Raw genomic sequence first — 23,321 nt, 5'->3', positions numbered from 1 at the left:
GTTTGATTCCTGGGTTGGTAAGATCTGCTGGTGAAGGGATAGGCTACCCACTCTAGTATTCTTGGGCTTCCCTTGTGACTCAGCTGGTAAAGAATCCACCTGCAATGCCGGAGACCTGGGTTCATTCCATCCCTGGGTCGGGAAGATGCCCTGGAGAAGAGATAGGCTACTCACTCCAGTATTCTGGCCTGGAGAATTCCAGTCCATGGGTCCCAAAGAGTTGGACACAACTGAGGGACTTTAACCTTCACTTTTGCTATTTCATGTTAAATGTTTTAAATCACATCCTAATCACTTAGTATGCAAGTTTAAAACAGTTATGATTGAAATTTTCATACCAAAGGTCAAAAATGTTCAAAGCTTTATTGTTCCTCAATTAATAGAGGTGACTGTCTTGCATTTATGTTAGCATTAAAGTTAACTATCTAGCAGAGCTTGAAAAATTGTAGTGGTTATTATGTTCTGATGGAATCTGTAAGGCACTCATGGGGGGATGGATATTGTCTATGGATCATTAGCTAATTAAACAAAATTGATTGTTAAGATAGCCCTTTGTTGTATTAGGTGAAGGAATCATTATTCCCTAAGCAAAGGGGAAATTAAGTGCTAATTAATAGGTTGTGAAGTGTGCAGTGGTAGTTAGAGAGTAAGCAGCGTTTTCCTAGAACAACTTACCTGTCTCCTGACAAACCTGTGCAATGTGGGACACCTGGCTTTGATCCCTGGGTTGGGAAGATCCCCTGGAGAAGGGAAAGGAGAATGCAGGACAAGAAGCAACAGTTAGAACTGGACAAGGAACAATGGACTGGTTCAAAATTGGGAAAGGAGTATGTCGAGTCTGTATGTTGTCACTATGCTTATTTAACTTCTATGCAGAGTACATGTGTGCCAAATCACTTCAGTCATGTCCAGCTCTTTGCATCCCTAGGGACTGTAGCCCACCAGGCTCCTCTGTCCATGGGATTCTCCAGGGAAGAATACTGGAGTGGGTTGCCATACCCTCCTCCAAGGGATCTTCCCAACCCAAGGACTGAACTGGCATCTTCTATGTCTCCTGCATTAGCAGGTAGATTCTTTACCACTAACGCCACCTGGGAAGCTCTCTATGATGAGTACATCATGCAAAAGGCTGGGCTGGATGACTCACAAACTGAAATCAAGATTGCCGGGAGAAATATCAACAACCTTAGATACACATATGATACCACTCTAGTGGCAGAAAGAGAAGAGGAACTAAAGAGCTTCTTGATGAGGGTGAAAGAGGAGAGTGAAACAGCTGCTTAAAAGTCAACATTCAAAAAACTAAGATCATGGCATCCGGCCCCATCACCTCGTGGGAAATAGATGGGGAAACAGTGGAAGCAGTGACAAATTTTCTTTTCTTGGGCTCCAAAATCACTGTGGATGGTGACTGCAGCCTTCAAGTTAAAAGATTCTTGCACCTTGGAAAAAAAGCTATGACAAACCTGGATAGCATATTAAAAAGCAGACCCATCACTTTGCCAACAAATGTCTGAATAGTTCAGAGCTATGGTCTTTCCAGTAATCATGTACAGATGTGAGAGTTGGACCATAAAGAAGGCTGAGCAGTGAAGAATCGATACTTTGAATTGTGGTGTTGGAAAAGACTCTTGAGAGTCCCGTGGTCAGCAAGGAGATCAAACCAGTCAATCCTAGATGAAATCAACCCTGAATATTCACTGGAAGAACTGGTGCAGACGCTAAAGCTCCAATACTTTGGCCTCCTGATGCAAAGAGCTGACTCCTTGGAAAGACCCTGATGTTGGGAAAGATTGAGGGCAGGAAGAGAAGGGGGAGACAGAGGATGAGATGTTTGGATGACATCACTGGCTCAATGGACATGAGATTGAGCAAGCTCCGGGAGGTAGGACAGAGGAGCCTGGAGTGCTGCAGTCCATGGGGTTGCAAGGAGTCAGACATGACTTAGCCACTGAACAACAAGCAAATGGCATCTGGGAACACCAAAGTCAACAAATTGATTGCTGATAACTAGTTGTATTTTTCAAATTTCCCAACGTAATATTAAATATGAATTTACTCAACACCATAGCAAAAATTTCTGTATTGAAATCTTAACATAATGAAATTTGTATATTGTGCTTTTAAATGCTGTGCTTAGAATTTATTCTATACATGATTCTTTACTTACATGTATTATGTTTGTTTCTAATTAGATCTTTAAGAACTTGAAGTCTCTATTCAGTTATAGTTTTATTTCCTTGTTTTTTATGTAAGATAGATTTGTGAAAAAAGAGATATGTGACCTTCTTCATATTAATTTTAACACAGTTTGATGTTTGCTTTCATAGTCATCAAATAAGAATTGCTAAGTTATCTATGTTCACAGTTTGATGCATCTCATCTCTGCTGATGGTGTGGTAGAGCTGATGTATTTTATACTCTTAGCTATTATGGCGTAACTTAGGTTTGATCTTTAACACTGGCTTTTAAGGTATTTTAAGATTGCTCATCTAATATCACTGTGGAGTCATTCAAGCCTCTTTGTGGTGAAAACAAAGGGGCACAGCTGCACCCCCAATTATCATATGTATTTGGAGGCTTCTCCAAGTGAATTCCAAACATGTTAAGTCTCACTTTGGTAACCTGGGGATCTTGGCTCTCCAAACAACTGTAAATGGTTGCTTTTGGATCCACTTGCAAACTCAGAGGATGATTAAGCAGAGGGACTTTCACTCCAGCTTCTTGTCCATTGTCCCTCTACCTCTTTGAGACGAGAACTACATCTTATGGGAAATTCCCATTTACTGCTCACACTTACCTATTTTCTATTACATGTAACCAAAGTTTGGAGAAAGATGACTTTATACATAAATGCCTTATTCACATTAAACTAGTGACTCTGAAGATCCTCTCTTTATATCATTTGTCAAAAGCGGAATGATTCATAAGCTGATCTAATCGAGGCTGTTTCTCCCTTAGAACCGTAGGCGTTTTCCACAGTATGTCCTTACAGTGCCCTGCCACTTTGAACTAACGGTGAGGAAGTCTGGCTCTGAGATGTGTGACTCGTTGGAAGATGCTGAATATTGCAAAAGGCAGAGTGGGCTGTTCTTCATTAGGAAGAAACCCATATTTGCTTCTCAAAAGACAGGGCTTTCCTATGGAACCATTGGGAGAAATGAGAGGTTCTTGATCTGGTCTTCTCCAAAGACAATCAAAAAAGGAAAGAGGGATGCTTAAGGCATGGGCAAGAGCTTAGAAGAGGGGATGAGGTTGTCACAAAAATGGAGAAGCGGCGGGAGTGCTGTGGAAGACATAGAAGAGAGGTGAGAGACTCCTGTTACAGCCTTGGAGTGAGGAGGGAGTCGGAGCCCTCGCTCCTAAGACAGAGGTCTCATGAGGGGCCTTCCCAGTTAGAAGGGAAGCTGAGTTCTACGTTCCTGAGAGGGGAGGTGGGGCCGGAGAGAAGGTGACTCTGCATCCAAAGCGAAGACCAGGAGCATCTCTGGCTTAAATTTACTTTGTGGGAGTGGGAAGAAAGAGAAAAACGAGATTCTGAAAATATATTGAAGTACTTTTACTTTTTTTAAAAAAATTATTTTTTTATCGAAAGATAATTGCTTTACAGAATTTTGCTGTTTTCTGTCAAACCTCAACATGAATCAGCCGTAGGCATTTTTGTTGTTGTTCAGTCTTTACTATGCCTTTTGGAGAAGGCAATGGCAACCCACTCCAGTATTCTTGCCTGGAAAACCCCATGGATGGAGGAGCCTGGTAGACTACAGTCCATGGGGTTGCAGAGGGTCGGACACGACTGAGTGACTTCACTTTTCCTTTCCTTAGTGTGCCTTTAATTATTTCATAAACATTTGAATCTGAAACTTTTTCTGGGACCTATTTGAAGATTTTGTGATACCAAATATTTAAAATATGAAATGAGAATGTTTTATTAGGTAACTTTTCCAAGTAGTAAATTTTCATTATAAAAATTAAAACATCAAATAGATATAAGGAGAGAGTTGAAGATCTCACATTTCCTTCCCCCAATTCCCAATCCCCCAGATCACCACTGTTATTCATACTTTGTTGCATATTGCAGGATTTTTCATTTGCATGTATCAGAATTAATATACAGATTTGTATTTTTTTAATGAGATCAGGCTACTGTTCTGCATTGTGCCTTTTCCAGTTAATATTTCATGATCTCCTCCCATGTTGATGCCATCTGTTCTGACGCTTTTTTCAGTAGGGCCATGATATTCCATTATAGGTGTAGCCTAATTCGTGTGCATGTGGCTAAATGTAATCTTACCATAGTGTTGACTCACTGGATTTAGAAAACAGTTTTTTCCCCAAAGCAATACCTGGCCACCGTTACATGTATTTGTGTGTGCACATATTTGAAGCACATAAAATAAAAAGCGTTAGGCCTCTTTCACCCTCTCTACCCTCAATCCTGCCGTCCTAAAGTGATTCCCTGTTGGTAGCTTGGCGTGTACCCTCCTGTACTTACATACGTGCCTGTACTGTGTATGTACATTCTGCAGTTTTTTTTTTTACTATGTCATTGATCTCTTTTATTTCAGTATATACAAAGTGCATCTTTTTACAAGCTGTGAACTATTGTCTGATTATATGAATTACTTAATTAACTAGCTCCTATTGACAGATGTTAGCGTTTCTCCCAGTTTCTTTTCTTTGTATGCTTGAGTGTATATCTTTGAAAGATTTGTTCCCAGAAGAGTTATTCCTGGGCCAAAGAGCAAGCTAATTTAAATTTTGATATGTCAATTCAAGTTGCCCTCCAAAATCAATAATACTCGGTTTTAGCTACCCAGATTCATACGTGTGAATACCTAGATTGATGCGTGCGTTCATTTAGACATCAGTTCATTAATTATGATTTTGAGTGTGTGTGTTAGGATTCCTGTGCTTGCCTGCCTCCTTCTGGAGTGTCGATGCTACTGCTGTCTTATTGGCCATCCTCTCACAGCTGCTGCTGCTGCTGCCAAAAAAAAAAAAAAACCCGCCTGGGGGTGAGGGAGGGGCCCTTCCTGCTGGATGCCTTGTTGCTATCAGGAGCTATGGAACCACGCTTGCTTTGCACTCTAGTTTTGCCACATGGCAGCTTTCTGGCCTCGGATAGGTAATCTTTTGTGAGTGTGAGTCATAATCTGTAAGATGGAGTTGATAGTGATAAAACCTACTTCATAATATCTGAGTATTAATATAGATATTGTACATAGTGTCTGAGACAAACTTAAGTGGTTTGTTATTGTCATCGTTTGAAACATACATAGAATTAATCTGACATAGAGACTTGCCATCCTCTATTAATACAGCATTCCTAAACACCATTATATGACAAAAGGCTGCATGTTTGTTATTTTGAAATCAATTTCTCATTGAAGACTTCATCTTATCTTTAAAATGCTTCCTATAATGATGTCTGAAAGTGTGATACTTTTTTCAATCTAAAATGGTAAGGAAATAAGACTAAATTAAAATAATAGACATATATGGATATCTCCTTTGTTTAGCATCTTGTCTCTGACCATCTCTATGTATGAAGGACTGCCTGATTGGATTTAGCTCCATCCCTGATTCCCCCCAGAGCTTCATATTCATAGAGCTTAGCCTCTGCTCAGCTGGTCTCTGGGATGTTGCACAGGCACTCCACACCCAGCATGGGCAAATCACACCTCCTCATCATTCCCCTGATCCCAGTCCTCTCCCGAAATCCAAGTTAAGGCCACTGAAGATCACTCAGGTGCCAACTATGGCTTATTCCCCCCTCCTTCTCCCTCCTCCCCACCTCCCGGCCATCAAAAGAATTACCGAGTTGCTGTATTTTGCCTGACCGCCTGAATACTTCCAAGTCTATCTCTTCCTCTGCATTTCTGTCATCAAGGAGCAGTTTAGATCTTCATCATCTCTCATTCGGACTGTTAAAATAGTTTTGTTTCCCCTTGTGATTGGATTCCTCCCTCTTGTTTTCCTGTAAAACATCTGCCCAGCCCTCGCCCCGCCCTTGTCTAAAGCTCCTCAGTGGCTCCTCATCACTGTAGGAGCAAACCTCCAGCTACTCCAGCTACTTCGTGGTAGAAAGCAAGGCTTCCTTGCCTCCTGCAGCCTCAGCCCCTGCCTCTCCTCCCCTCATGTTTTTCTCTCTCCGCTCACACCGAGGTGACAGAAAACCCCTGCTCTTGCCCTGGTGTCTCCCACCTCCTACCCTCTTCCTCCCCGTCTTTGCCTAATTCCCATTGATCTTTTATGACAGCTCATGTGTCGTTTCTTCCAGGAAGCTTTCTCTGGGCCAGGGCCCCTCATCCACGCTCCCACAGCATCTCCATATGCCTTTCTCAAAGCTCTTAGCATATTCTATTAAAATATCTAATTAGGGGTCTGTCTCCCCATATGGACCCTGAGCACCTCAAGGGCAAGCATTATTTATTTTCCCCAGCACCCAATCCATTGCCTGATGCACAACAGGCGTTCCATGAATTTTTTTTTTAACTGGGATCATTTTCTTGAAATAAATCAGTATCTGGAGGTATATTGTAGTAACCAACTAATCAGCTTATTAATCTAGCCCCTGCTATTTAACAAGTATTGTGCTAAGATTAATGGGAATTCCAAAAGCATAAGACCCTTACTTCTCATCTAGATAGGGTAATAAAATATGAATACATGAAAAGCTGCTTGGGAGTTATGCACACAAGCAGTTGCAAAGTTCTGGGAAAGTGATTCCAGCTGGTAGGGGTTCCTTTTGACTTCTGTCCAGAATGAACAGGATGAAATGGAAGTGTGTTGGTTGCAGAATAGGCAGGATCTGGAGAGGCAGGCAGAGATGAGCAACGGTGTTCACTTTCCGGTGCTTGCTTATAACAGGGAACGCATATAGAATGGAGGGTTTATCTGGAAGGCACAGCAGAAAGAAAACCCAGACCTTGTTTCTCAGTCCTTCCAGACTCTCCCATCTCATCTCTCAGCCCAGAGAGTTCCTACAAGATGCCTTATTCCAGAGCTCAGTCCTACTCTCTGCTACCCACCCGGACCCTCAACTCAATTCTGAAACAATGTTTCTTTTGAGAAAAGCTCCCTTTCTCCCAGTAGTTTTTTTTAGAAGTTTGAAATCAATTTAAAGCCTAAATTCTATTAGGTTGGTGCAAAAGTAATTGCAGTTTTACATTCTTGAACTTTGCTGTTTGATATTGGAATACATTCTTAAATAAATGTGGTTATGTTATACATCATTTTAATGTGCATTTCTAACTTTTTTTTGCTAATGACTTATTACTTGCTGTTTATTTTATATTTATTTTAGACTACAGAAATGATGTTAGACAAAAAGCAAATTCAAGTGATTTTCTTGTACAAAGAAAGTGAAAGTGAAGTCTCTTAGTTGTGTCCTGCTCTACATGGACTGTAGCCTACCAGGCTCCTCCATCCATGGGATTTTCCAGGCAAGAGTACTGGAGTGGGGTGCCATTTCCTTCTCCAAAATCAATGGAGACAACTTGCAATGTCAACAATACATTTGGCCCAGCAACTGCTAACAAACGTACTGTGCAGTGGTGGTTCAAGAAGTTTTGCAAAGGAGACGAGAGCCTTGAAGATGAGGATAGTAGCCAGCATGGGAAATTGACAACAACCAATGGAGAGCAATCATCGAAGCTGATCCTCTTCTAACTACGAGAGGTTATGCTGAAGAACTCAACATCGACCATTCTAGCGTCATCTGACATTTGAAGCAAATTGGAAAGGCGAAAAGGCTTGGTAAGTGGGAGCCTCATGAGCTGACCGAAAATCAAACAAAAAATTGTCGTTTTGAAGTGTTGTCGTCTTTTATTCTACACAACAACCTATGAACCATGGCTCGATTGGATTGTGATATATGACAGAAAAAGGATTTTATATGATGACCAGCTCTGTGGTTGGACTGAGAAGCTCCAAGCACTTCCCAAAGCCAAACTTACAGCAAAGGTCCCGGTCACTGTTTGGTGGTCTGATGCCGGTCTGATCTACTACAGCTTTCTGAATCCCAGAGAAACCATTACATCTGAGAAGGATGCTCAGCACATCGATGAGATGCACCCAAAACTGCAGACCAGCATTGGTCAACAACAGTACGGACCCAATTCTTCTCACAACAATGCCCAACCACACATTGCAGAGCCAATGTTTCAAAAGTTGAATGAATTGGGTCACATACAAAGTTTTGCCTCATCTGCCGGGTTCACCTGACCTTTCGCCAACTGATTACTTCTTCAACTATCTCAACAACTTTTTACAGGAGAAAAGCTTCCACAACCAGCAGGAGGCAGAAAATGCTTTCAAAGAATTTGTTGAAATCTGAAGCACAATTTTTACACTGCAGGAGTAAACTTATTTCTCACTGGCAAAAATGTACTGATTGTAATGGTTCCTATTTTGATTAATAAAGAGGTGTTTAGGCTTAGTTATACTGATTTAAAATTTGCAGTCTGAAACCACAACTACTTTTGTACCAACCCAATATTTTTTCCTTCAAGTGCCTTTGAAACCGACAGAACACATCTCCGTACTCAGTAGAACACAGGTTCTTCTGTCTTGGTGAAGAAAGAATTCCACAAGAGGCAGAGTGATAGGTAAGGAAAAGAGTTGATTAGTATAGCATGCTTGTGAGAGAGATACAAGCTGGTGGGCAAGGGAGTGGCTCACCAAGAACTTAGTAGGTTATAGTTTTATAATTAAAGGTTAAGTGGGCAGGGGAAAAATCACCTTTTTCCTCCTTCTTGAGTAACATCATGATTCCATCATCAGTTCCTCCTCCCCATTGAGTGGGGGAATTTTCTTGTCCTTATCTGGTCAAACTGGGACTGTCACTGGATGATGGAAATGAGCAAAAAAGGCAGTGACGTATACTAAAATACAGTAGATCATCTTAGGTTTCAGTGTATCATCACCTTCCCCTATAGTTTTGTTTTTCGTGTGCACAGAGAAGCATGTGCTAGGAATTATTAACTTACTGATCTTACTGAGCAGGATGGGGGTCTCAGTCCACCATTGTTTTATTGTTTTGGGGTCATGTCATGCTTGCATGGTTTTATTGCTAAGCAAACCTGTTTGGTTTTGTGGTTAAGTTAACCTGCTTTCTTGAGTGATCTTTAACAAATGGGCATCTCCCATACTTTCTCCTTTACTTCTGATCCCTTAATGGAATTAACTATTTAATCACCTACCTTATTGCTATCCTCTGTCCCTATCACCTTCAAATACAGGAGGTGAAAACGACTAACCCACAAAACATGAGAGGAAGAATGCTTACCATGGATTAAATGAATCACCAAGTAATTTGTGTAAAACTTTGAGTATATGAAAAATTCAGAGAGGGGAGATTTTAGTGTAGAAAGAGCAAGTTAGAAACATTATTTGAACTTGAGTTTGGCCTCGAAGGATATGTAGACCTTATGCAGGCAGAAATTAAGGAAAAGAACTTCCCTTGAAGTTCAGATCGCAGCGGCGGTAGAGGTTTACTGTGGCTTGTTGGCGACCCTGCAGATACCTGTGATTCACACTAGAAACTCGTCTGTGAAGTTACTGGTGAAGGCATTAGCCAGGACTCTGATCCTGCAAGTGTTATTTCTTCCACTCCTCATCTCTGCTTCTTATGCAGAAAGGGGAGAGGTACTGATTAAAGGAGAATGTGGTAATTCACACAACAGAAGAAAGAGCTAAACAATTAAACCTCTGGAAGGACAGAAATTGGAGGACTTCTGGAGGCCTGAGCAAATGGAACTTAGCTTTCAAGCTGCCTTGGTTTCTCCCCATGTGATGACTTCATTCTCAGACCAGTTTCCCCACTCCACAGAATACATGACCCCTGGTAGCTTCTTGCTTACACCTAGAAACTCCCCTGGTCCTTCTGTTCAAAATATCTCAGAGAAGGCCTCTGAATAGCCAAGGGACCAGCTTGGAGGGAATAAGGTGCTGGGCAGACAAAAAAAATGAAGATACCCAATAAATGGATGACTAGAGGGCCATTTTCTTTCAACTTATACGTATGAATTTTGGTGAGAGTTTATCCTGAAGCAAAGCCTTCTACATTGAAAACAGGATGGCTAGGTGGGAGTACAAAAAAATAAAAAAGGAAGCTACAGAGCCAGTGTTCTCAGAGTGTGGTTTCTAAATCAGCAGCAGCATCACCTGGAGCGTGTGAAAAATAGAAATTCTTGGGCTCCACCCTAGACTCATTGAATCAGAAGCTTTGGGGGCAGTTTACCAACTTGTGTGTTAACAACTGTCCAGGTAATTCTGTTGCCTGCTATAGATTGATCCTGACATAACAAGCCCATTTAAAAAGTGACTTATGAGCTTTGTGACCTTGAGCAATTTATTTAACATCTTCATACTTTCGAGGTAGGTGCTAATGTTAGTGCTTCCCTCACAGAGTTTAGAGGATTAGCACAAGTGTATAGAAGAATGCTTATAACAATATCTGGCACAAAATAAACATTATTTAATTTTTTCTATTATCATTGTTAGAACTTGATGTTTGAAAGAAAGATACATTATAAAAGGTGATTTCCAGTTCTGGGAAAAGTACGCATTGTCTCTTACTGATGGATCAAATTGTCTATATTATTCTTACATTGATCTTACAGAGTCAAGCTGTTCAGAGGAATTACCTCCTGACTCCCATAGTATTGTTTTTCTCCTGACTCCCATACTTTGTTTTTCAGTTGAAAATTAGTGTTATTGCTGTTTTTCTTAAAGAATACTTTCACATTGTCCTTCACTGATAAATGATTTACCTTTACTGAGCCTCTTTCCTGATTATAGTTTCTGTGATGATTAGAAATAACATATGTAAGGCTTTTACCATATATTATGTGTTCAGTGAATTTCTTGTTGTTGTTTAGTCACTAAGTCATGTCCCATTCTTTTCTGAGTCCATGGACTATAGCCCACCAGCCTCCTCTGTCCAGTCAAGAATACTGGAGTGAGTTGCCATTCCCTTTTCCAGGGCGATTTTCCCAACTCAGGGATCAAACCAGGCCTCTTGGCAGGCAGATTCTTTTACCACTGAGCCACCTGGGAAGCCCTCAGTAATATATACATATATATGTATATATATATATGTACCTATATATGTATATTACTGAGTATATATATTCTTTTTCATCTTCTTTTCCATTATAAGCTATTACAGGGTATCAAATATAGTTCCTTGAGCTATATAGTAGGTCCTTGTTGTTTATGTATTTTATGTATAGTACTGTGTATCTATTAGGACTTCCCTGGTGGCTCAGATGGTAAAGCGTCTGCCTACAATGCAGGAGACCCAGGTTCGATCCCTGGGTTGGGATTATGCCCCCGTCTTTCCTTTCAGTAACCATAAGCTTGTCTTCTGCATCTCTGAGTCTGTTTCTGTTTTGTAAATAAGTTCCCTTGTCTCATTTTTTTAGATTCCACATATAAGTGATATCATGTGATATTTGTCTCTGATTTACTTAGTATGATAAGCTCTATAGTATTGTATCACTCTTTTTTGTGATTGAGTAATATTCCATTATATAAATGTACCACATCTTCTTTATCCATTTGTTTGTCAGATATTTAGATTGCTTCCATGCCTTGGATATTGTAAATAGTGCTGCTACGAACATTGGAATGCATGTATTTTATTTTCAAATTAGCATTTTTGTCTTTTCCGAATATATGCCCCAGAAGTGGGATTGCTGGCTCATATGGTAACTCAGTTTTGTTTTTTAGGGAACGTCCATACTGTTCTATGTAGTAGCTGTATATCAATTTACATTCCCACCAACAGTGTTGGGGAGTTCCCTTTTCTCTACATCCTCTCCAACATTTATTATTTGTAGACTTTTTGATGTCTTTCTTCTTACTCTAATCTTCCTTTCTATATGTCACAACTCAGGTACCAATAGTACTGGACCCAATGCAATGCAAGTTGAGTTCTAAAATATTGTGTTTGTTAAAGTGAAAATGTTGGTCGTTCAGTAGAGTCCAACTCTTTGCAACCCCATATACTGTAGCCTGCCAGGCTTCTCTGTCCATGGAATTCTCCAGGCAAGAATACTGGAGTGGGTAGTCATTCCCTTCTCCAGGGGATCTTCCCGACGCAGGGATCGAACCCCGATCTCCCTCATTGCAGGCAGATTCTTTACCATCTGAGCCACCAGGGAAGCATTTTTTATTATAATATAAAAATCAAAGATATCTAGTATTTATATATGCAAAGAAAAACCAAGTTCAGTTTAATTTTTCATGTAGTTTTTACTTGTTTTTTCCCATCATAAATATTTTCCTGAAATAAACTATAACAGAGTAACAGAGCCCAGCATTGGCCATTTACATCAAAATAGGTTGACAATCAACTGATAATGTCTTCAATTAATTTTTTTATCCATAGGATTTTCTCAACTCTGAGGGTCTTTTTTTTTTTTCCCCAAAATATATTGAACCTAATGCCTTTTTTCCTACCTGAACTTAAATTGTTGAAGAGAGATGAATTTGTTCTGAAGAGACAGGAGTGGCCGAAGGAGCTGATGGTGACTGGTGTGAAGCCTAGCCCTGGCTGGTCACCCCTAGCCTGCTTTTTGCCTCTCATGTCTCACCACCCGTGGTAAACGTCACATGGTTGCCTCTTGCATTATAGGCACAAGGCAAATCTTTGTTGAGTTAGCAAGTGAAACCCACTTAAAGATTTTTTTTTTTTTTGTCGCTCGTAGGCCTTTTGAGGGAAGATAATATAAAAGATGATATCTTCCCAAGGGGCCCCAAAGTCATAAAGTTTGAAGGAAATATGACTTTGCCTTTAAGGCTGGATTACTGTTCCTTAGGTGAGGAAGGCAGCTAAAAAGATAAAATAACTATAGAATTTGCTCAGTGAGGAGCTATCACACCTGGTAAATGGCTTCCCTAAGTCCAAGCCCTCCCCCTCCTCTCTGTTAGAATAATGAGCTCGTGAATACCGCTTGCCAGGTGGGTGCAAGATACTCCGGTTATCACCACAGCTATCTCTCTCCATATTCATTTTAACATATCTTCACAAGCATTATAATTTGCCTACCTGATAAAAAAGTGTTAAGAGAATCTTACTCTTTATTTTTTTAGTATAAAAGAGGAAAAATGTTCAGTCCCTTTTGAAAGGTTATGATTCAATTAGAATTATATTAGGAAGCATATACTCAGCAGGTATCTTAAATCCGTCTTTTTGATGATGGTATTATTTTTATTCCAGGGCTACATTTTTAGAATTCATTTTTTAACATGTTATATCACAAACTGATAATGTAATATCTCTATCATGGCATATCTTTTAAAAAATGAAATGCCAATTCTTAGATACAACGTTAGACTATAGTAAAAATGAATTGTTAACTTCAGGATTTTTCTATGGGTTAATTTTTGGTCATGATAATAGAACGTAACACCTATGATCAGAGATATAATTAACTCTAACAAAATTTGAGACTGAGAAAAGGATATTAAGAAGATATTTCATTAATAATGTCCCATTAGCATACAGTACTTAAAATTTAAACCCTATTTCATTACGCTATAGATGTCTTTTTATTAAGATATTCTTTAAGAGGGTCAGCATATCTGTGTATTTATAACTGGGAGTTAAACCAGCATAAAGCAAAAGTCAGCTTAGGAAAGGCTCAGAGATTTGTCCTGGGTACATTTCTCAATTTTGGCTGAATTCAAATGTAAGCCATTCTTTGATTAGCATCTTCAAATAACAGTGGCTACATCAGGAGTCAGATACTCTCTCTCATGTTCTCAGTCAGGTAAACAAAAAAAAAAAGAGAGAAAAATAGGAGAGGGACAGGAGTATTATACCTACTCTTGGCAAATGGATGAGAAGTCTGATCACTTGTTGTTGTAATACTGACAGCTATTGCCAGAGAAGACGGAATGGAGTGTGGGAGAATTTGGTTATCATTTAGCAGTTCATTTAGGTAGCACCCAGTGGAGCCGGTGTTGGCCCCAAAGCCATAAAAGGGTAATAATAGAAGCAGATTCTTTTTAGCTTCTCACTGACCCAGAAGAATAGCTTCAAGATGACTTTATCTCTACCCGTTTCAGCCAGTGGTATGTGAAGCAGGAAGATATTTTCTGTGTGCACCCCGCCAAAGAGAATAGCAAATCTCCAAGTCACGTGGGGGCTGAGGGTGGGTTGTGAGCATTTATTCTATCCATAGGTCTACTTGTCTTAGACCATGATTACCAATCCCGTCAATGGATGCAAAATTAAGCATAACAACTCTCTTGGCCTAAAACAGAGAAAGAAGATACAGAAAATGCAGATATGGTCTGCATTGCTAGCATTATACTAACGATTCAGTCTTTTCTAATTGAGTGACTTGGTCATCATGTCCCACTATCAAAGCAGTGGCCACTTAGTACTAATCTATGTGTTTATCTAAGTTCATGAGCAGCTAGAGGATTAGTTATTATTCCTCAGTTTATTTTCTCACCATACCTAGGGCCTATGTCTTAGTGGGCAGAGTTGTCTCTCTAAATGTTTTTTAGACCTTTTATCATATGGAAAGAGTGATGAGATTATGAAGTAGAAACTGAAGTTAACCCTTTCTTCTTCCAAGGGGAAGTAGAAATTTCTAAAGGATATTATACATGTATAATACAAGTCTCCTCAGTGGGAGGAAGATCTTGAGACCTGCTCATCCGACTTCTCCTCAAGTCAGGTGAACCAAGGCAGAGGGTCTTAACCAGGTTATCAAGGAGAATCTAAGGCTTCAGTGGATCTGGGAAACTCTTAGAATTGCATGCAAGCCATTGTTTCTGTAAACATAGGTGCATAGCTTTTGAGGTCCTAAAAAAGATGATGACCACACACATGGAAACAAAACCAATGTTTTGAAGGGTTGACACAGCTAAGCAGCAGTGGAAGGTCTTAGAGTGGATCTAAGACCCAAGATCTTAGAGTGAACCATTAAACTTTATAAATGTTCAAGTTTAGAGATGGAGCCTATTAAATAACAGTGATATTTAAAGTAGTTTACAGGTCTTTGATATAATGCTTATGGTTCTTTCTCCTGAAGATATTAAAATTAAAATTGACATATTTTATTAAATACGACTGTTAAAACTGACACATGACGGTTAACGTTAAGTTCATTTACTATCAGTATTTTACTAAAGTTCTTTTATGGCCAGAGAAAAAAGCCAAATAAAATATGTTAAGAGCATTTGGTATTGCCTCTGACACTTAACCAGTGTTTCTCATTTTGAAGTCATTCATCACTGTAGGCACTATGATGAATAGTGGGAATGCAATATAAGGGGGAAAAATTTCTGCCTTTCAGATTAAAGTTTGAGGAGACAACGCCCAAACTAATAATTATAAATGATATAGCAAGTGTTGAAATAAAGGTATGTGCAGTGAAATAGGGAGGATCACAGAAAATAGGCAACTCAGCTGACCTAGAACCCAAGGCCAGGTTTCTCAGAGGAGGTGGTAATAATATCACACGTTTATACAGCCCTTACTAGCTCTCTGGAACTGCTCTTGTATTTACTCAGTTAAACCTTATACACTAGTGCAGCATAAAAATATTAAGTAACTTAGCAAAAGTTAGTGGGGAGCAGGATCAGGATATGAATCCAGGACCTCAGGCTCACAATTCCATACGTTAACTACTCTACCGTGCTGCCTCTTAGGCTTCTTGTAGTGGTGATAGAAGTAGCAGCATGCCACGTAATAAAACGTGGGGGGGACTTCCCTGGTGGTCCAGTGGTTAAGACTTCGCCTTCCAATGCAGGGGGTGTGGGTTCGACCACTGGTTGGGAAACTAACCCATGCCACTCTGCTAAAAAAAAACCAAAACATAAGATGAAAACAATAATGAATTCAATAAAGACTTTAAAAATTGTTCACATCCAAAAAAAAAAAAAAAATGGGGGAAGAAAGAAAAGTGGGGAAAGAGCTAAAGAGAGGGGGAGCCCAACCTCCAGCTTCCAAGACTTTGAACATTTCCCGAATTCAGGTTCAGTTAGCTTTTTGAGGCTTAGCTTTTCCCACAGTTTTATCTTCATCTTCTCACCGTGTAGAAGAGGGGTCCTGAAGTTTATGTGCGGGGTATCTCAATGTCCACATATCCCTTGGGTCTGGTTGCACTTTAACTCAACTTCAAAATTATTCACTTGCTCCTATTAGTCCTCCATTTATTCAGTTTATTTTAAAGTTTTACCCTATCTGTTTTGGGTGGTGCATATAGAAACTTCGTCAAAAGAGATGAGATATTGAACTCAATTTTGAAAAGTAAGGTGGAAATATTCTTTGTCTCTGCCTCAAGTGTCTTCCTAGCCATAGAGATGTGGGAAATACATAAAGCTATGAAAATAATGCCGTGGAAAAGGCGAGAGGGAACAGCTTTGATTTCTTCCTGGTGAGTGTGACAAAAAGCCATGCCTGCAGGTTCTCCATGATTTCACCCAGTAACCAGGCTCCCGTAGCAAAGAAGGGACATAGGGTTTGCATCCTGTTTCTTCCCTGCTGTGTGGCTCCTTGGGACAGGTGCTCAGAGAGGCACAGGGCTCCTTCTGGCCGCTGGAACCCTAGCGTGGTCTCTACAGCCCCGCCCGCTCTCAGGAAGTGACTTGGGTACTGGGAAGGTACTGCTTGTTATTTGTTCCTAAGCAGCCTCTGCTGACTCCTTATTGCAATATTGTTAAAAAGTTCTCTTCACTGGTACAAATATCTTCCATTTGGATTGTGTCATGAATTTCATCCGGCAAAATGAGACTTTCAATAGCTTTTGTGTGTCGCCTCTTTTTTTTTTTTTTTTTAACATCGCTTGTCTGGTGGAACCAAGAATACTTCCTCGCTGAAAATGGATCCATTTACAGTCAATAATAGGGTGGCTAGTGTTAGTTTTTCTTGGGAAAACGAAAATGTGCACCTTTTATCCTATTATACTGATCCACCAGCTTCAGATTATCTGATTTTGCTAGCTTCTCATTTTCTCCTGTATCTTAATGCTATCATTAACAAGAATTCTGTTGCTAATGGTTTTGGAAAATAATATGTGTACTTTCAGCTGCAACCCACATTTTTATGGTCTGTCTGATTTAGCTGGACTTTGATATTTATTCCAAAAGCTGCTTTGTTGCAGATCAAATGTGAGGAGCTTTAATGTCCTAGATTTATTTTCAGTGTCCTTATTTTTGCTACAAGATAATGGAGTTAATATTTTAACTATTAGTTACTGGGTGAAAAACACTTCTAAGTATATAATTTATAGTATATATCCTCTGAGTGATATATCTATATGTGTGTGAGTGTGTGTGTGTGTGTGTGTGAAGTGAAGTGAAATGAAGTTGCTCAGTTGTGTCCGACTCTTTGCAACTCCATGGACTGTAGCCTACCAGGCTCCTCTGTCTATGGGGTTTTCCAGGCAAGAATACTGGAGTGGGTTGCCATTTCCTTCTCCAAGAGATCTTCCCGACTCAGGGATTGAACCCGGGTCTCCTGCATTATAGGCACCAGGGAAGTCCGCGTGTGTGTGTGTGTGTGTGTGTGTGTGTGTGTGTGTGTGTGTGTGTATAAGGGGTTTCCCTTGGTGGCTCAGCGGTAAAGAATCTGCCTGCAATGCAGGAGACCTGGGTTCGATCCCTGGGTCAGGAAGATCCCCTGGAGGAGGGCAAGGCAACCCACTCCAATATTCTTGCCTAGAGAATCCCATGGACAGAAGAGCCTGGCATGCTGCAGTCTTTGGGGTCGTACAGAACACAATTGAATCGACTAAGCAGCCACAGCATGTGTATATAAATATAGAGACAGAAGAGAGAGATTTTCTATTTTTTAAGACAACAGATCTATGAATATCTGTGAATTTTTTAATGATAGAGTATTTTCTAAAGTATAGTTTTACTTGTTAAACACAAAAAAATGTGCCTTAGTCTGTTGTATCACTATGCTTTATAAAGTTTCCACTTCATCTTTGTTTTTATATCCTTTGCACACATTTTCTATTTTAGAAATAATTTTCAAATCTATTTTGTCAAAATACTGACAAGAATGTATATATAATACAGTAATTATTTGTCTCCTTATTGACTTACATATTTATTGTTTTGATGGGATTAAGTATGAAATCTTTTTGTTTTATACTTTTCTTCATTAGCTATTTCTAGGAATTGCATACATTTTTTTTTTTTTTAACTAGTATTTTTGAGTGTCTACTTTGTGCTGGATTCTTCAGATACTATAGTGAATAAACTGGACATAGTCTCTGAACTCAAGGAAATCATTTTACGTTTCTCATGAGTGTGCCTAAAGGACTCTAATTATTCTTTAGGTATTTTTCGAGGACAGGTTCTTCTTTTGCCCAGGGAAAATGTATAGATAAATTCATTTATCTTAGCAATTCCCAACAGACATTCCCTATTTCTTCCAGAAATGAAAAAAAAAAATCATAAATAAACTTTATGACCATGGAAAATGTGGAATTTCCTTTTTAAGTCATTGATGTTTTATATATGTAAATATAGGTTTTTTATATATGTATACATATATATAATAGCACCTTTTTAGTTGACTTGCTAAGACCAAAATCCAATGCCTGCTGCTGCTGCTGCTGCTGCCACTAAGTCGCTTCAGTCGTGTCCGACTCTGTGCGACCCCCTAGATGGCAGCCCACCAGGCTCCCCCCCGTCCCTGGGATTCTCCAGGCAAGATCGCTGGAGTGCGTTCTAATGCCTAGAGAGTGCTTTTCAACCCCTAAGGTTTCTAATTAGATTCCTCAGGTAGTAGTCTCAAACTTTCCTGTGCAGAAAACTCAGCTGGGGCATTTGCTTAAAAGAGATCTGGAGATGACCTAGGAATTTGCACTTTTAATAAAACACAAGGTCGTGGACCACTGTGTCTTATGACAGCATGGATAGACTTCAGGTGGTCCTGTTTAGCCCTGAAGCTATGACTACATGATTTTTTTTTTCAATAAGAGAGTCTAGGAGAATTTTGAAGACTTTCATTAGTTTCTCAGAAAAGCCTGAAAAATAACAAGATGCTATATGGCATCATCGACTCAATGGAGCCAACTCTGGGAGATAGTCCTTCCCTGAAGGACAGGGAAGCCTAGCATGCTGTAGTCCATGGGGTTGCAAAGACTCAGACACCACTGAGCGACTAAACAGCGACAGCAATTGGGAGCAAGAGTTTACAAGTGGGAAAAGCAGCAACAAGAACCCACAATGAAAGGCCTAAAAGGTGGGGAGACTCTACAAAGCATCTGTAGGTACTTAAGTGGGATTGTAATCCAGACCCCAGGACAATGTCCCCTCAGCCGCTGTTTGAGAAAATCTTAGAAGTTGACCGACATGTTGGTGAACTGGTGTTCGTTGGTCAAAATGCTTGAGGAACATTAAATCTTTAATATTTTTAATTTATTATAGAACTGCAAAGACTTTAGTATACTAATTTGCACTGTGAGTAACTTTTATTTTATTTTCTTTGTCCATGCTGTGTGGCTTGTGAAATCTTAGTTCCCCTAGATCAGGGATTACTGAACCCAAGCCCCTAGCAATTAGAGAGCAGAGTCCTAACCACTGTACTACCAGGGAATTCCTTGTGAATCCCTTTAGAGAATATTTAGTATATAGTAATTCCCGAATCTATCTGATCATAGAACCCTTTTCCAATGGTTATGTCTTTTGAGAAATGCCTTTAACAGAGGGAAAGACACTAGTCTCTGAGTGCAGCACAGAAATAAGGAACTCTCTTCAAAACCTTGTCATGAAGAAAAGTTTAAAATGTGTCCTTAATATTCTAAATAATGGATAGAATTTTATATTTTAGAAAAAAAATTATTAAAATGTATAGAGAGGAGGGAAAGGCCCTCAGCTATATAGTTAGTTTTATTTTTTACATGAACTTATTCATTGTTAGTTGATGGTGAATTTAATAATGTCTTGCTCTAAAGTGGAAATTTAGTTTTTTTCTTTATATTTTTCCTAGGATTTAGGAGAAATTTGTATTTCCTAGGAATCATAGAGCTCATTCTATAATAAAACAACAATCCTTATTTCATATATTTTATAACTATAATTGGTGGCCAATTAGACATAGTTGCCTGTGTGTAAACATTTATGTCCCAAATTTCTTGAAGTAAGACAGTTCTACAGTGATAAAACAGAAAAACCAAATAGGTAAAGACCAGATCAGCTTAAAGGGGGAAAGCAAACTCCTGGATTGATTGCATCCAGACAAGAGAGGTGACTTGGAGGAGAGGAGCAAATTGAAACTTGAAAGAAAGAAAAGGAGATTAATTCAGTGAGGGCAAAAGTAGAAGGAACTCCTGCTGGGGAAAACCCCATCCTAGCGTGGTTAACAGAGAAACATAGATATGCTTGGGCAGATAGAAATCATGAAACGAGGTGTGATGATTAAAACAGTGTTGTTAGATATTGTGGGGAAGAATCAGCTTCAGCATCAGTCCTTCCAATGACTATTCAGGATTGATTTCCTTTAGGATTGACTGGTTTGATCTCCTTGCAGTCCGAGGACTCTCAAGAGTCTTCAACACCTCAGTTTGACAGCATTGATTCTTCAGTGCTCAGCCTTTATAGTTGTCTAAATCAGAAAACTAACAGTTATGCAATAAATAGCATTAAGTTGTAGACCTTACTCAGTTCAGTACAGTTCAGTCACTCAGTCGTGTCTGACTATTTGTGACCCCATGGATATAATTCTTTGATGCTCAGCTTTCTTTATAGTCCAACTCTTACATCCATACATGACTACTGGAAAAAGCATAGCTTTGACTAGACGGACCTTTGCTGGCAAAGTAATGTCTCTGCTTTTTAACATGCTGTCTAGGTTGGTCATAACTTTTCTTTCAAGGAGCAAGCGTCTTAATTTCATAGTTGCAGTCACCATCTGCAGTGATTTTAGAGCACCCGAAAATAAAGTCTCTCACTGTTTCCATTGTTTCCCTGTCTATTTGCCATGAAATAATGGGACCGGATGCCATGATCTTAGTTCTCTGAATTTTAAGCTAACTTTTTCACTCTCCTCATTCATTTTCATGAAGAGCCTCTTTAATTTTTCTTCACTTTCTGCCTTAAGTGTGGTGTCATCTGCATATCAGAGGTTATTGATATTTCTCCCAGCAATCTTGATTCCAGCTTGTGCTTCCTCCAGCCCAGCATTTCACATGATGTACTCTGCATATAAGTTAAATAAGCAAAGTGATAATATTCAGCCTTGACGTACTCCTTTCCCGATTTGGAACCAGTCTGTTGTTTCATGTCCAGTTCTAACTGTTGCTTCCTGACCTGCATACAGGTTTCTCAGGAGGCAGGTCATGTGGTCTGGTATTCCCATCTCTTGAAGAATTTTCCACAGTTTGTGGTGATCCACACAGTCAAAGGCTTTGGCATAGTCAATAAAGCAGAAGTAGATGTTTTTCTGAAACTCCTGCTTTTTCAATGATCCAACAGATGTTTTCTATTCCATCTCTCGTTCCTCTGCCTTTTCTAAATCCAACTTGAACATCTGGAAGCTCACGGCGCACACACTGTTAAAGCCTGGCTTGAAGAACTTTGAGCATTACTTTGCTGGTGTGTGAGATGAGTGCAATTGTGCGGTAGTTTGAACATTCTTTGACACATTGCCTTTCTTTGAGATTGGAATGAAAACTGACCTTTTCCAGTTCTGTGCCCACTGCTGAGTTTTCCAAATTTGCTGGCATATTGAGTGCAGCACTTTACAGCATCATCTTTTAGGATTTGAAAGACCTCAACTGGAATTCCATCACCTCCACTAGCTTTGTTCATAGTGATGCTTCATAAAGCCCACTTAACTTCGCATTCCAGGCTGTCTGGCTCTAGGTGAGTGATCACACCATCATGGTTATCTGGGTCATGAAGATCTTTTTTGTATAGTTCTTCTGTGTATTCTTGCCACTTCTTCTTAATATCTTCTGCTTCTGTTAGGTCCATACCATTTCTGTCCTTTATTGAGCCCATCTTTGCATGAAATGTTCCCTTGGTATCTCAAATTTTCTTGAAGAGATCTCTAGTCTTTCTATTGTTTTCCTCTATTTCTTTGCATTGATCAGTTAGGAAAGCTTTCTTATCTCTCCTTGCTCTTGTTTGGAACTCTGCATTCAAATGGATATATCTTTCCTTTTCTCCTTTGTCTTTTGCTTCTCTTCTTTTTTCAGCTATTTGTAAGGCCTCCTCAGACAGCCATTTTGCCTTGTTAATTTCTTTTTTGGGGGGGATGGTCTTGACCACTGCCTCCTGTACAATGTCACAAACCTCCATCCATAGTTCTGCAGGCCCTCTGTCTATTAGATGTAATCCCTTGAATCTATTTGTCACTTCTACTGTATAATCGTAAGGGATTTGATTTAGGTCATTCCTCAATCATCTAATGGTTTTCCCTACTTTCTTCAAAGGTCTTCCTTACGCAGTTGTCACCAAATTACCCTAATAATGCTCTTTATAATAAGATAAAATACTGATCGTGTATTGATTTCAGTTGTCATATCTTTTTAGACTTCTTTTGACTAGAACATTTCCTAGTCTTTGTGTTTCCTGACATGACACTTTTGAGGAGTACATCAGTTATTTGGTAGAAAGTGCCTCAATTTAGGTTTATCTTATACTTCCTTGTGACTAGATTCAAATTATGCCGTACCTTAAAAAAAGAATTGTGTAAAATATGATTTTACAACAACAAATCACATTTCCTGTTAATAACTCTGCATCATTTAACACAATTACTTAATTGTCATGTTTGCATCAAAACAATACACTTATCTCTAGCTTCCCAGCAGGGGAACAGAGAATGATTCTCCTAGGAGATTTTATGTGTATTTACTAAAGAACAAACTTGATTTAATCATTAAGGATTTTGTTGATTTTGATGGTTTAAGGAGTCATAGATTGTTCTAATATTGAATCAGAAAACATATAACATGTTCAATAGTATTGATCCACTCTTTTTACAGTTACTCCTGAATACCCACAGAAAGGAAGAAACTTTTTCCTCACCTTAGATGAACTCAAGTTCTTATCACAGCTAGTAAAATCACTTTTGAAGTTGGAAAAAAATGTCCAGGAGTTGTTTGAAGAAATGTTCTTATGGTTCAGGATACCCAGGAATACTTCAGGTAAAATATTCTTCTGCACATCTATAATTCTTTCTGTTTTTGCTTCCTGCTAATTGAATCTATACCATTACCTGAGAAACAGAATATATGTGACAGAATTTTTAAAATAAATATTAAGTATAAAGCACACTGTGAAATTACATTTTCATCCTTTGTATGTTAACAGTGGATTAAGAAATTCAT

The 23,321-nt window shown here is 39.2% G+C and overlaps 1 protein-coding gene and 1 non-coding gene across 2 annotated transcripts in view; both read left to right on the top strand.

Annotated features, from left to right (window-relative positions):
• The window catches only part of KIAA0825 (KIAA0825 ortholog), a 423,771-nt gene that overhangs the window by 108,910 nt on the left and 291,540 nt on the right, over positions 1-23,321 (top strand). Inside the window, exon 6 of the mRNA XM_061152014.1 lies at positions 22,977-23,138. Within this exon, the coding sequence (XP_061007997.1) occupies positions 22,977-23,138 (162 nt within the window). The remainder of the gene's footprint in view (positions 1-22,976; positions 23,139-23,321) is intronic.
• On the top strand, positions 11,262-11,333 carry TRNAC-ACA (transfer RNA cysteine (anticodon ACA)). Its single transcript has one exon. It is a non-coding gene; the product is annotated as a tRNA-Cys (tRNA).

This window comes from Dama dama, chromosome 9 (assembly GCF_033118175.1).
Source record: "Dama dama isolate Ldn47 chromosome 9, ASM3311817v1, whole genome shotgun sequence".
Lineage (NCBI taxonomy): Eukaryota > Metazoa > Chordata > Mammalia > Artiodactyla > Cervidae > Dama > Dama dama.
This window is presented reverse-complemented; position numbering and strand designations above follow the sequence as displayed.